Source organism: Apodemus sylvaticus, chromosome 5 (genome assembly GCF_947179515.1).
Source record: "Apodemus sylvaticus chromosome 5, mApoSyl1.1, whole genome shotgun sequence".
NCBI lineage: Eukaryota > Metazoa > Chordata > Mammalia > Rodentia > Muridae > Apodemus > Apodemus sylvaticus.
In genome coordinates, this window is record NC_067476.1 from 65,217,555 (window position 1) to 65,230,651 (window position 13,097).

The 13,097-nt window shown below is 41.2% G+C and overlaps 1 protein-coding gene across 8 annotated transcripts in view; it reads right to left on the reverse strand.

Moving 5' to 3' along the window:
• Window positions 1-13,097, reverse strand: part of Ctnnd1 (catenin delta 1) — a 49,534-nt gene that overhangs the window by 16,898 nt on the left and 19,539 nt on the right. For 5 of the 8 annotated variants that reach the window (XM_052182818.1, XM_052182817.1, XM_052182814.1 and 2 more), the window contains exons 2-5: window positions 5,911-6,199; window positions 3,651-3,722; window positions 2,487-2,639; window positions 1,579-2,114 (exon numbers count right to left, since the gene is read on the reverse strand). In XM_052182818.1, coding sequence (XP_052038778.1) covers window positions 1,579-2,114; window positions 2,487-2,639; window positions 3,651-3,722; window positions 5,911-6,105 — 956 coding nt within the window. In that variant the 5' untranslated portion in view covers window positions 6,106-6,199. Of the gene's footprint in view, window positions 1-1,578; window positions 2,115-2,486; window positions 2,640-3,650; window positions 3,723-5,910; window positions 6,200-7,940; window positions 8,059-13,097 lie in introns of all 8 variants that reach the window. The other 3 variants (XM_052182815.1, XM_052182819.1, XM_052182820.1) reach the window with 3 other exon arrangements.

Genomic DNA, 13,097 nt, shown 5'->3' on the forward strand with positions numbered 1-13,097 from the left:
ACCAAGCCCCAAACCCTCTCTAAGTGACTGGCACTTCACAGGACAGCAGGGAATGGTCTGGCCACCCACACCCACCTATGTCTAATCTCTCTTGGCTAACGAGGAAGTCAGAGCAAGCTGACTTGCACTTCAGCCCCACTCCTTGGACAGACTGCTCCAATGATAGCTGCTATCTATCTACCTTAGCTAGCTTACACCAGCTAAGATCTGGTGCCCCTTTAGAAATAAAAGGTGAGTCACATGGGTGTTGAATTTGCTAACCGCGACATCTGAAGAGTGTCAGTGACTCAGGCTTAGATAATAGGGCCTCTACTCCTGTCCCAGACTAATTCAGTTTATGGTTAGCCAGTACTACCTAATATACATTTGGAAAGTGCCAAGACCTTTGCTTTGAAAGGTCATGAAACTACACACAAAGATTGAGAACAGCTGCCAGGGCACCCTCACTATCAAGATAACTATAAGCTTTTCTTTATTTCTTGACTTGGAAAATATAGACCCTGATTTTAAAGTAATGTTTGCAGCCCAAAACCAAACATGTTTTTTGTGCACAGCCAGAAGTAAGAATTTTTAAAATAACCTTTTAAAACTATGAAAACCCAACAAGAGACATGACAAAGGTACTAACAAATAACACACAAATCCTAAAATGGGTCCTTCAGAAAAGGCCTACCAGTCAGAGCTAAATAGTGATACCCTCTTTCAACAAAGGAAGAAAAGGAGGGAGGACCTTCCAATCCCTTTGTAAAATATTCTTCCAAACAGTAATCATGACATCTTCAGCCACCAAAGATCACCTCTAGGAGTAAGAACCCTCAGAATAGACAGGTGCTTAGTGACCTTTGGGAGTATTACTAATGTACCAGTCTAGGAGGAACACTCCCCGCTCACGACCTTCATAAAACCCTAACTAAATACAAAGTATTATGGTTTCTGTGAGCTCAAAAGTGATTTATTTATAAATCAGGATGTGAACTACTGAAAAGACAGTTCTTAAACAAAACCTGTGTTCTGGCCCCACAGCAGTAGCTGACAAGGTTCTCAGGAGCAAGAGCAGGAACATTCCCCGGCCCTGGGCTCAGACTCTTTGTGGTGCTCCTTTCTCTATCGCCAAAAGCGTGACTAATCTTGGGCAGAAATTACTGTGTAGCAATAAACTCTATTTCTTAAGCTATAGTCCAATAACCACCACTGATCACTGTTTTCTTTTGAGTTTTGTTTAGAAATGGTCAACAGCTTTGCACTCACTGCAATCATCCTGCTTCGGCCTCCTCAGGAGTGAAATTATAAGCTAAGTGATCTGGCTACAAATCATGTCCCCCCAAACATGGTGGCACTTATAATCCCAGAATTTGGAAGGATTAAGAGTTCAAGATCACCCTCTACTATTTAGCCAGATTGCTGGACTGCCTAAGCTGAGACCCTGTCTCAAAAAACAAAACAAAAACAGTAGCAAACAAACAAACATGACCTAGTGTAATTATAAGAGTAAGTCCAACTATCCACAAACGTCCTGGGTCCCTAAAGATACCTCTTCCCCATCTGGGAAAAAAAGCCTCTTCCCCTACTGTTGCCCACCTGAGGCGTCGTCGAGGGTCCGAGGGTGTTCCTGTCCGACGGGCAGTACCATAATCAGACATCATGCCATAATCTAGGTCATCATAGCCCATGCTGCGCTGGTCATCCTCTAGCCCATAAGGCTCTGGATGAAAACGATGCAGATCCACACTGCTCCCACCTACTCGAACCTGGGGCTGGGGCCCATAGACGTCTTGTCTACTGGGTGCCCGATAGCCTTCCATGCTGGGCCTATACCGCTCCTCAATTCGGGTCACTCGGGACAGACTGCCATAGTTGTCACTGCCACCTGGATAACCATCCTCATAGTGTCGGCCATACCCATCTGGAGGATAGTGGAAGTTCCTAGGAAGAGTTGCAGTGCCCGCCTGCCCCACATAGGGACCAGGGCCCCCATTGCCATTCTTGCGGAAATCACGGCCCAAGGTCTGGATATAGTTATTGGAGACTGCTGAGGCGTCCACAGGCAGCCCATCTGGCCCCATGGGGACAGGCTGTACTGTTCGAGTTGTCATTGTCTTCACAACTTTCTTGACCTTCAGTTAAGGAATAAGAAAAGGAAAACCAATTATTGAAAAAAATAAAGAATCTAAATTTGCATTCCACAGTACTCTCACCCTACCCTCTAGGTCTTTACGCAGAAGTGCGTGTCATCCATACCGTTTCTCTATCCTGCAGACGCCTCTCAATGGAGAAAACCGCCCAATCACTAAGGTCCTCTCGGAAAGCTACTGTAACTGCCATACTCCTCCTCTCTTCCCACTTCCTGAACTTTTTTTACCTTGTCTGTTTCCCCCGTGATCACTTTTTTCTGATAGTCAGTGGCCTTCACTCACTTAACTCGTTAGCTTCTCTACTAAAAGACCACAGAGGACCTATCACTCTAAGACATTAAAATCTCAGCTTACTGTGGTCTCTGTGCGCCTAGTGGTCCCATCATCTGAGGTCTCCACAGAAACAACTGACATGGCTCCTTCAGGGTCCTCCTCAGTGTAGGTTTCCACAATCTGTCCTGGCTCCTGCATCCTGGGGATAGTGCTGTACAGAAGGTGATTGTGATCCTATGAGAGAGAAAAGAGTGAAACTACAGTTAAACCTATGTAGTAACAGTCCATCCTAGTAAGAAACATTAGTGCAACTAGAGACAGGACAAATCATGCATCTCCCATTGTCCTCAGGGGTTTTTAGAAAAAAAAATTGGTTGTCATCTTTAAAACTTGTATAAAAAGGCAGGGCAATGGTAGTGCACACTTTTAATCCCAGCACTGGAGAGGCAAAGGCATGTAGACCCGCCAAAGACCCTGGTTAATAAGAGACACTGCTTAATAAATAACTTATGTAAAAGGGTAGTAAATTAAAACTTCCTAGTGCTAGCTATTTAATAAACATAAATTTAAAAAGGTAACTAAAACCATGCTGACATCCTAGTGACAGAGACAGATTTAACTTCCCATTCTGGTCACCTACTTGAATAAGAACTATGTTAACTGTTACATCTACATTGGAGCAATACTTTAAAAGGAACAGCTTATTCAATAAAGATTTAAAAAATAATAAAAAACCAGGTTTTTGCTTTGTTTTGGGGTAGCTAGTCAAGCACTCTGCCTACCACTGAGAAAAATCTAGAATCCTCTTCCTACTTTTACTTTGTGATAAGGTTCCAATAATTTTCCACCCAGGTCGGCCTTGACACCTGCCTCTACCTCCCAACAGACTGAGATTATTAGACATGCCCCACCAGGCTCAGCAAAGGTTTTGTTATTCATCAGATTCATCCATCTCCTCAGTCAGATTTTAGGTAAGCTTTTCTACAATATGGAATTATGCTCTCCCCCGAGACAACTGCAGTTTGTGGAGAAGCAATGAGACAGGAGTACCATGAGAAAAGCCAACGATTAAACAACAACAACAACAACAAAACTGTAATTTGGAATGACACCTTTTTAATTTCCAAAATTAAAGAACTAATAAATATTTACAATGATCACTCCAGCATGCCAATATGATCATAAATACTGGAGAGGTAAAAAGGTGTGAACGAAGCCAACTAGACCTTGAGTCAAAACAATTACCTGGGGTCCGTTGAGTTTCAAATCTGAAAATTTCTGTCTCTCAAGGTCAGCATCGCCTACAAAGCGGCCGTTCTGAAACATAGCCCACAAGACAATTCATTTTCTGGCTATCCTTTGTTCTGTCAAACACAACATCTTTCTTTCAAAATGAAAAGGCTTTTGAGAAGGTATTTATGGACTGAAATCCTTGTGTCAGTATTCACATAAGAACCATCACTCCTCCTTAATCTTAAGATACCACTTTCCTCTAGGTTGGAATTGGGCCTAGAGTTCTGGTGGGTGGAGTCTCTGGAGCATAAAACTGTAAGTTCCATGAGTACACAGGGTTTGAGTTCGGTAATTTCAAGGCTTCTGTATCCCTAATAGTATCTTGAGCAGTGCTTGGCACGTGAGAAGCATCAAAGACCATTTACTGCATAAACAGCACAGACTCAGGTAAGTTTCCTACACATAACCTTTTGGAAAGCCCTAAGAATATTAAGTTAGGAAAGCTACGATGGGGGGAGGAGTTGACCCCAAAAAGCTCTCTTTTATTGTTCTAGGAATCTTCATGCTGTGGTACCATGGGAAACTCCCATTCCAGGAAGCACTTTTAAAGAAGACAGTTAATTCTCCATTTCCAAATATGAAGGAAAGTACTCAGCAATGCCCTTCAAGAAAAGTCTTAACTTTTTTATCAAGTTACAGCCACAGAAAACATTCTCAAATGTTCTTAAATTTCTCTATCTTAAGCAACAAAACATAACCTAATATGACTATAGCACATTTCTTGCTCCTCTTCCAATAGAAAACAGTAAGATACAATAACCTTGGAATATTCTTTCTCCACCCATTCTCCCTTTACCTACAGGGTAATGCTGCAGAGGGGAGGAAGTTAAACATTGCTTTCAGGAAGAAGGAAGGGTGTGGTTTCACTGCACAGCAGAGGCTAAAAATAAAAGAGAAACCACTAAAATCCTGGGATTCCCTACCACTTAAAGTCTGAGCACCTCTACTTTTCTTCAGTGTATCTCATGCCTAACTCTATATTCAAGTTCCTGAAAAATTCCCTGAACACTGCTAACATGGTCTCTTCTTTATTTCATGGTCCTGATTATTTCAAATTATGTCTACTAGTTTAAGGATTAAGCAAGCAGCTGGGCATGATTGTAACCCTAGCACTAGGGAAGCAAATGCAAGAAGATCACAAGTTTGAGGTCAACCTGAGCTATATACCAACACCTAGTGTTCAAAAATCTAAAGGTCTGGAAATGTTGTTTAGTGGCATGCATAAGACCCAGGATTCCATCCCCAGCTCTTCATAAATAGGTCAGTAAATAGATAGTCTAGAATATAGCTCTATGGTAAAGCATTTGCCTAGCATGTTCAGGTCTCTAGGGTCAATCCCTAGCACTACAAAACAAACAAACAAACCAACAGATTAAAAACAAATAAGCCATCAGTTAAAAGAACTGAGTGTAAGCAGTGTTCTAATTCCACTCAGATCTCTAAAGAGTCAGTCTACTAGGACAGTGCCCAGCCTATGAGTGTGCACATTCACTGATAAAACCTCAGATTACATCACAGTAAAGTCAGACATAAACCATAAGGAACACAATATACTTCTCATTTCTAATATCTGCCCTCCCAAGTCACATCAAAGTCAGCCAACCCAGAGACTACTACTAGCTCCTGTAGTTATCTGGGTTAAATAATAGCATGATACCCCCCAAGCTCTAATCAGCAAAAGTAACAATGACTCCTGCTTCCAAACATGATTTATACACCAAACAATAAGCACACAAGGACATATGGAAAAGGAATTATGCCATTTATGAATACTGTAACATTTTCTGAGAACAGATGGTCTCTGGTTGAACTGGAGCTAGGAGCTCAAGATGCCCAACTTCCCAAACTGCTAAGTAGATATACTTTCCTAATTTTGACCCTGAGAAAAAAGATATTTCAAATAAAACAGAAGTGACTCTGAGTGTAGCTCCAAAGTACAGTACCATAACTAGAAATAACTAGAACTGCATCCCTGTCCAGAAAACCCACTCTAGCAAAACAGGAAGTCACAAAGGGTTTCTAAAGTCCACTCAACTCAGATCAGTAACAAATCCCTTATTTCTTAATCAGCATTGTAACATCCCTGGAACAGGTAATCGTGAAGTGTAAGCACTGGACAGTCCAGGGCCAGTAGCGTCTCATTAAGGATATGTAGGCTTCAGTTGAGACCATGCCAACGTCCTACCTGCAGGTCTAAAAGAGAGTGGGTTACCTGATGCCGACGGGTAAGGGTGCCGTTGGCCATGAGTGAGTTGGCATCTTGTGGTGAGACCCGGACGCGTTCCAGTTGCGCCGAGACATGGCGCCGCTCCTCCTCCAGCGCCCGGGTCAGCTTCTCAAACTGGGCCTCTTGTTCTTTCACAGAGGCCAAGATGCTGGCGGTCGACTCCACCTCTGAGTCGTCCATGAAGGTAAGGGGAGTAGCCGCCGCAGGGCAGGATAAAAAGTAAGGTGGACCACAGAGGGAGTAGAAAGGAGGGAGTAGGTCCCCTCACTTCACACTAGGGAGCGGGGCGAATAAGAGAGAAAAGATCACAGGTCAGAGAAGACAGAAGAATTGTTAATCCCCAGCGCCAAAGATGCCCTCCGTGTTTTTACTGCAGTGCAGAAAGCAAGCCACCACCAACCAAGCTTGGGAGCCCATCACCAATGTCCGCTCCAAAAGGATCACTTGCCTATTACCCTCTTTAGTACTCTACTATGAACTCCTATTGAGAGAAAAGGTGGCACCCTGACCAAAGTCTCTACACTGCTGGCAGGACAGGGAGACCACAGCATGGAGTTAAAATTAGATTCTTTTTCTCTGGAAATATTTGCAGGCATCAGCTTGATAAAAGTTTTAACTCCCTGGTACAGGGACAAGCTACTTCTAGATATACTGGAAAAACACAAATTTTACTTAACCTCTCCCAAACCTGAACACTATAAATGCAGTTGTAGTGATGAATTATACTAAACTGAAATGTCAGTTAGGGGCTGGTCAGATGGCTCAGCACTTAAGAGCACTGACTGCTCTTCCAAAGGTTCTGAGTTCAAATCCCAGAAAACATATGGTGGCTCACAACCATCCGTAATGAGATCTGACGCCCTCTTCTGGTGTGTCTGAAGATAACTACAGTGTACCTACATATAAATAAATCTTAAAAAAAGAAATGTCAGTTAAGAAATGGAGAGATAAGCTGAGTGGTGGAGCTGCATGCTTTAATGTTAACACTTGGGAGGCAGAGGTAGGAGAAGCTCTATGAGTTTGAGGCCAGTCTGGTTTAGAGAGTTTTCCAGGACAGCCAGGGCTTCATACAGAGAGAAATCCTGTCTTGAAAGTCAATAAATGCCAGGCGGTGGTGGCGCACGCCTTTAATCCCAGCACTTGGGAGGCAGAGGCAGGCGGATTTCTGAGTTTGAGGCCAGCCTGGTCTACAGAGTGAGTTCCAGGATAGCCAGGGCTACACAGAGAAACCCTGTCTTGAAAAAACCAAAAGTAAGTAAGTAAGTAAGTTAGTAAGTAAGTAAATAAATAAATAAATAAATAAATAAATAAATAAAAGAACTTCCCAAGTAGAAGGACAAAAGAACCTAAGCCTCCATGTTTCATACATGCATGAAGAAGTCTATCTCACAAAACTATATAACAAAGGGCAAAACATGCTAATGGAAACAACAGTGACAGAACCACAGACACTGTATAAACAGGCTTTGCCTCAAGCTGTGGTACTGCCCTGTAATCCCACCTTCTCAGAAAGTGCAAGATCACAACTTCTGTGGCTGGCCTACATAAATTTGTGGTCAGCCTGGGCAACTTAACAAGATCTTGCTACAGATCAAGTTCCAGAGCAGCTGAAATTAAATAGAGAAATCCTACCTCAAAAACAAGATAGTGCCAGGCGTGATGGCGCACACCTGTAATCCCAGCACTTGGGAGGCAGAGGCAGGAGGATTTCTGAGTTTGAGGCCAGCCTGGTCTACAGAGTGAGTTCCAGGACAGCCAGGACTACACAGAGAAACCCTGTCTCAAAAAAACAAGCCAAAACAAAAACAAAACAAAAACAAAAACAAAACAAAAACCAACAAAAAAACCCCAAGATAGATAGATAGATAGATAGATAGATAAAATGTATACTGCTAAATGGCAAACTAAGAGGAAATTTTTTTCTATTATTCCCTTAACTTCTCCCCAAACACCTAAGGAAAAGAAGGTACCTAAAACAATTTTTAATTCCTAATAAATATATATTCCATACACACCTGTTAAGAGAAGGCCCGTAATTGATTGGTTTAGCACAGAGAATAGCCCAGTCTAGATTCAGATAAACCATGGAAGCATCCCAGCCACCTCAGCAAGCAGCAAGCAGGAAGGAGAGAGCTGCAGAAATATTTGGAGGAAAAATGAGAATGGGAAGAAAATAAACTACACCTACTGCATACATGTAAGAGAGTAAGGGGAGGTATTAGAAATGAAGGGGGGTTATTTAAGATACAACTTGGAGTTGCTTAATGAAACAAATACCCTTTAGACTTTGCTGTGTTCAGATATCTTGGCTCTGGATGTGGGATTAATTAAAGCTCAGATTGCACTGTCACCTGCAGTTCCTCTACTTGTAAATCCATGCAGAACAAGACCGGGTTACAATGTAGATAAATCCGCACATATTCTGTTATAGGAAACTGATTTGGGGTGAAATTTGTTGTTGGAATGCCCTTCCCCCTCCTTCCCACCCTTAAGGCAGAAACCTCAAAGCCCAGTCCCAGCATGCCCACAAAGACATTGAGAAACCAATGCAATAGTCATGGGGGGAAGACATGTGGGGACTAGCCTAGGCTGGGCCTTCTGCTTAGGCTCCCTTTCCCACGCTTCCCAGAGCCCCACCAAACACAAAAGCTAGGGCCTGTTTGCCTTAAATGTATCCAGCATTCAGCAAGAGTATCCAGAAGAAACTGATAAATAGGTGCCCAGTAAACTGAATCAGTTCAGTCACTAAATCCGAGAACACGCTGAACTGTCCCTAAGTGGGTCCTACGCAGCCCTAGGCTCCCACAATCATTTATCAACCACTGTTCTCATACAGCCCAACGCCCAATATCCCAGTGCCACTTTTTCACACTCCTACCCCACATTCCAAACGGCCACTCAAGAGTCTTTCTTTAATATGTTGTGGGGTTTTGTTTGTTTGTTTGTCTGTGACAATCTCTCAGGCTGGCCTCAAACTCACAAACTCAAACTATAAAGCTGAAGCTGACCTTGAATTCCTGATCCTCTTGTCTATACTTCCCAAGTACTGGAGTATAAGAATTTATCACCACTCCTGGCTTGTTTCAATTGTTTCCTTTTTATTCCTATTTCTTCATTTTAAACACTTGCCTTCATCTGCTGTGTACAATGATCTATGAACCTTCCACATCAAGAGAACCCAGCTCAAGAGAGACTCCTCCAGTTACTGATTTTAAACAGGGCCTGTACTGCAGTTACCACTGTGGCAGCCTCCACCCTGTAATCTTCTTGCTAATAAAAGCCCAGGCGACCACTACTATGGGGCACAAAGAAACAACACTCCCTGCCACAGATGACAGTGTTTGTCATTATGCCATAAATGGTCACTTTTTGCCCCCACAACTTTAATTTGATACAGGGAGTTAAAAGGAAAGTTAGGGGAAACTCTGCAGGACCTATATCACAAAGCACAGTCTGGAGAAAGTCTAACTTCTCCATCATCCTAGCTTTAAAGTTGACTCTAAGAGGACAATATAGTTAAATAGAAAAAGAGGTCCTAGGTCTTTATGCATGGACAGCTTTTCTGTTTAAAAGGGAGACACAGCGGCTGTTTGAGGCAGGATATATATAATTCACAAGCCTGGTACCGGGTCTGGCTTATGTTCTGGTTATTCTCATCTGTGTGATGTCAATAGCAACAGGCCAGTCTGAGTCTGAGCTGCTGTAAAGACTGAATGAGATAGAGTGTGTTCTACAAGGTGAGGTATTAAGTTGTTTCAAGAGTTAGATTCAATCTGCCAATTACATTACTTCATGGTAATGCCTCAGCCCCAAACTATTTTGTGAAGTAGTAGATGAAATTAATCGGATCTAGAACACAATTGAATTCTACAGAGTTGATGAGCTGGTTTCTCTATTCTAGCTCTATATACTAGGAGGTCCCAACTAAACCTGAGTTTCTGGGACAGCCGTGGTTCTCTAGTACCTGACAGTCATTGTACCAATACAAATAAGTTACATTAATTCTTACTTCTTTCTCAGGGTCTTACAACTTTGTTACCTCAGAAAAAGAGAACACGGAAAAATTACCAACACTGAAATGGCTTACATTTATTGCCCTAGCAATCACAGAAACCATAAGGAAGTTTTACTGCAAATGTTAAAACAGACTCATAGGTGAAAAAAATTAAACAAGTTCCTACAGTTCATAGCAAATTTAGAATTTAAACCTAGGTCTCGAATATCTCTTAAGCCCATACTCTCTTCTATGCCATGATGTCCAAATACATGTCCAAGCAGGGCATACTGGCAAATGTCTGTAATCCCTGTGCTTATGAGGCTGATGCAAGAGAATCACAGGTTCAAGCCCAGCCTGGAGCTACCTAGCAAGACCTTTCCTCAAGTTTAAATAAATAATAAGCAAACAAACAAACAAACAAATAAAAAAGGTCCAAGGTCCTATGGCCTATAACCTTTGAGAACTTTCTTCCTAACCTTTATAGGAAAAGAGGGAGGAGGAAACATCTATGTCTACAGCATGCAAAAACATAGGCGAAAGGAAAGCATATGAAAAGCCACAGCAGAAAGTCTCATAACTTGATGAAGTCTCCTTTTCCTGCCACATATCATAAAAAGATTATGCTGCAAACCAATCTGCAAATCACTGACTGACTGTGGCCAGCATCAAAAAGTCCTCTAAGTCTTGTCTAATATCTTTCCAAGTTCACCACTTACTATTGTCAAATAGACACTCTCATCAAAAAAAGGATCATTAAGAGGTATTTAACCTTATTATTCTCCTAAGATTATATTTTCTGAGAATAGCTCTGTTTACCTTTAACAAGCCATAAGTCTTTACCAGATGGATCCTACCTATACTAGAAAGACCTTCCAGGTCTACAGCTTATTTATTTGAGAACTTCAAAGTATATTAAGTTAAATCAAATGTGTAGAAGGACCAAAGAATCAAATAGTGCCAATCAAATAGCAGGGCAATAAAACCAGTCACCAGTAACAGCACAACCCTGAAATAATTTGTTTTACTGTAAACTGACTACAGAAATCTATTTGGGGGCTGGTGAGATGGTTCATGGGGTAAGACATTATGCCACTGATGACTTGAGTTGGAACCCTGAGACCACATGGTAGAAGAAGAAATCTGCTCCTGCAAGTCATCCTCTGACCTCCTCACAGGAGTAGCAGTTCTTATGTTCCCAACATACACACACACAAATAAATAAGTGGAATAAAAACGTTTATTAAAGAAATCTAATTTGGGCTGGGAATAACAAGACTTACACACAACAGCACTTAGGAGGCTGAGGTGGGAAAATTTATATAAATAGAAGCTAACTACCTAGGCTACAGAGTAAGACCTAGCACCAATCATCATCACCTTCATCTTCATACTAGAACATGGGCTTTTAGAACTTAACTCTATTCAAGTCCCAGATCCAACATTTACCCAACCCTGGGCAAGGTGCTTCAGTTTTCTTCTCTATAAAATAGAAAAATAAAAAAGACTTAAGGGTAGTTATGAGAGCTAAACAAAAACAATCCATATGAAGTACTTAGAGAAAGCCAAGACATATGGGAAGCCATTGACAATGTAACTGTAGTAGCTACTACATTTGAACATAAGAAACTAGTATGTCTGGAGGAGAAACCACATGCTCTTTCATTGGAATTCTTTACTTTTCTAAATGGCAAAGATTAAATAAAACCCCTGACTTCAAAAGATCTAAAATCTAATCACTGTCAAAAATATCTAGAAAACCTGGGAGGAATTGTAACCCTATTTAAGTTTTAATTTCTATTACCATCCATCCAGAGCTTCATTTAATGACTACAAATAACACACACACAGACCTACACACACACACTTCCAGGAAGCTCACATAGACACACCCATATTTGGCCAGACTTGGGTGAGTACTTGAGTACACCTTTCCTAGAAGAAACCCCAATTTCCCCTCAGTCAAAGAGCTATCTAAGCTTTGACCTTCAGTCTCTGGGGAAGAGATTACAATCTTCTCTAACCAGTCCCAAAGTCTTCCTTTCTTCCTATTAATACATTATAAATAAAAACTAATGCCTCAAAGCAAATTCCATTTCCATGTCTTCTGAGGATATAAAATAATTTTTTAAAAACACCAAGCATCTTACTGAATACCAATCGGTAACATACAACAAGCAACCTTTAACACCTGAGCACTGTGTAATATAACTTTCAGTCAGAAAAAAAAATGTGTCCAAAACTCACAGTTCAATGTTCCTGTTCAAGTACACACATTGAGAAAATTACCATTCTGTTTCTAAATCTCAAATATATTCTGAGAAAATTTTTTCTAAGACTCCATATTACAAAGAGTGTTTGTACCAGAGTCCACAGTTCCAGCTACCAGGGCTGGAAAGATGGCCCAGTAGTTAAGAACACTGACTGTTCTTTAGAAGTCCTGAGTTCAATTCCTAGCAACCACATGGTGGCTCACAACCATCTGTTATGGGATCTGATGCCCTCTTCTGGTGTGTGTGAAGACAGAGCACTCATATCAATTAAATAAATAAACAAATTAATTAACAAATGAATAAAAAAAGTTCTGGCTCCCAACTCATCCCTCATGAAAATTCTACCTTCTAAAACTGAAACTAATTATAGTAATCCTTACTCCTCTGTTTAGATTCATAATCATACTAACCCCTGAAAGACATGTCTGAGTGAGGCATAAGAATCTCAAAGAGGAGTTAAATGCCAAGAAGACCACCTCTTAAAAGCAATCTCAAGAGCTGGGGACACTAAGTATAGTCATAGGCCCTAGGTTTAGTCCTGTATGACACACAAACCAAAGAAAAGATCCAAAGACAGAAGAGCATGTAGTATGTGCCTAGTGCTTAAGCGAGTTCTGGATCAGCCTAGACAGCATAGTTTAACAACAATAATAGTAATTATATTATTAACAATCAATAAAAATATTAATCTAAGAGGGACTCTGCTTACTTCACAATTTTATCTCAACTATGGAGTAACAAAACTTACACTCTTAAATAGCCCAGTCTTTGCAGTTTTTTTCATTTCCCTGAGGCTCCAGTTTACTGAAAAGGCTGACCAATAGTGTCCTGCTGTGTCCACCTTAAGGCTCACTTAGGCAGTTAATGGTACCTCTGGTCCCATTATCTTCCTCTGCGAAAAGTAA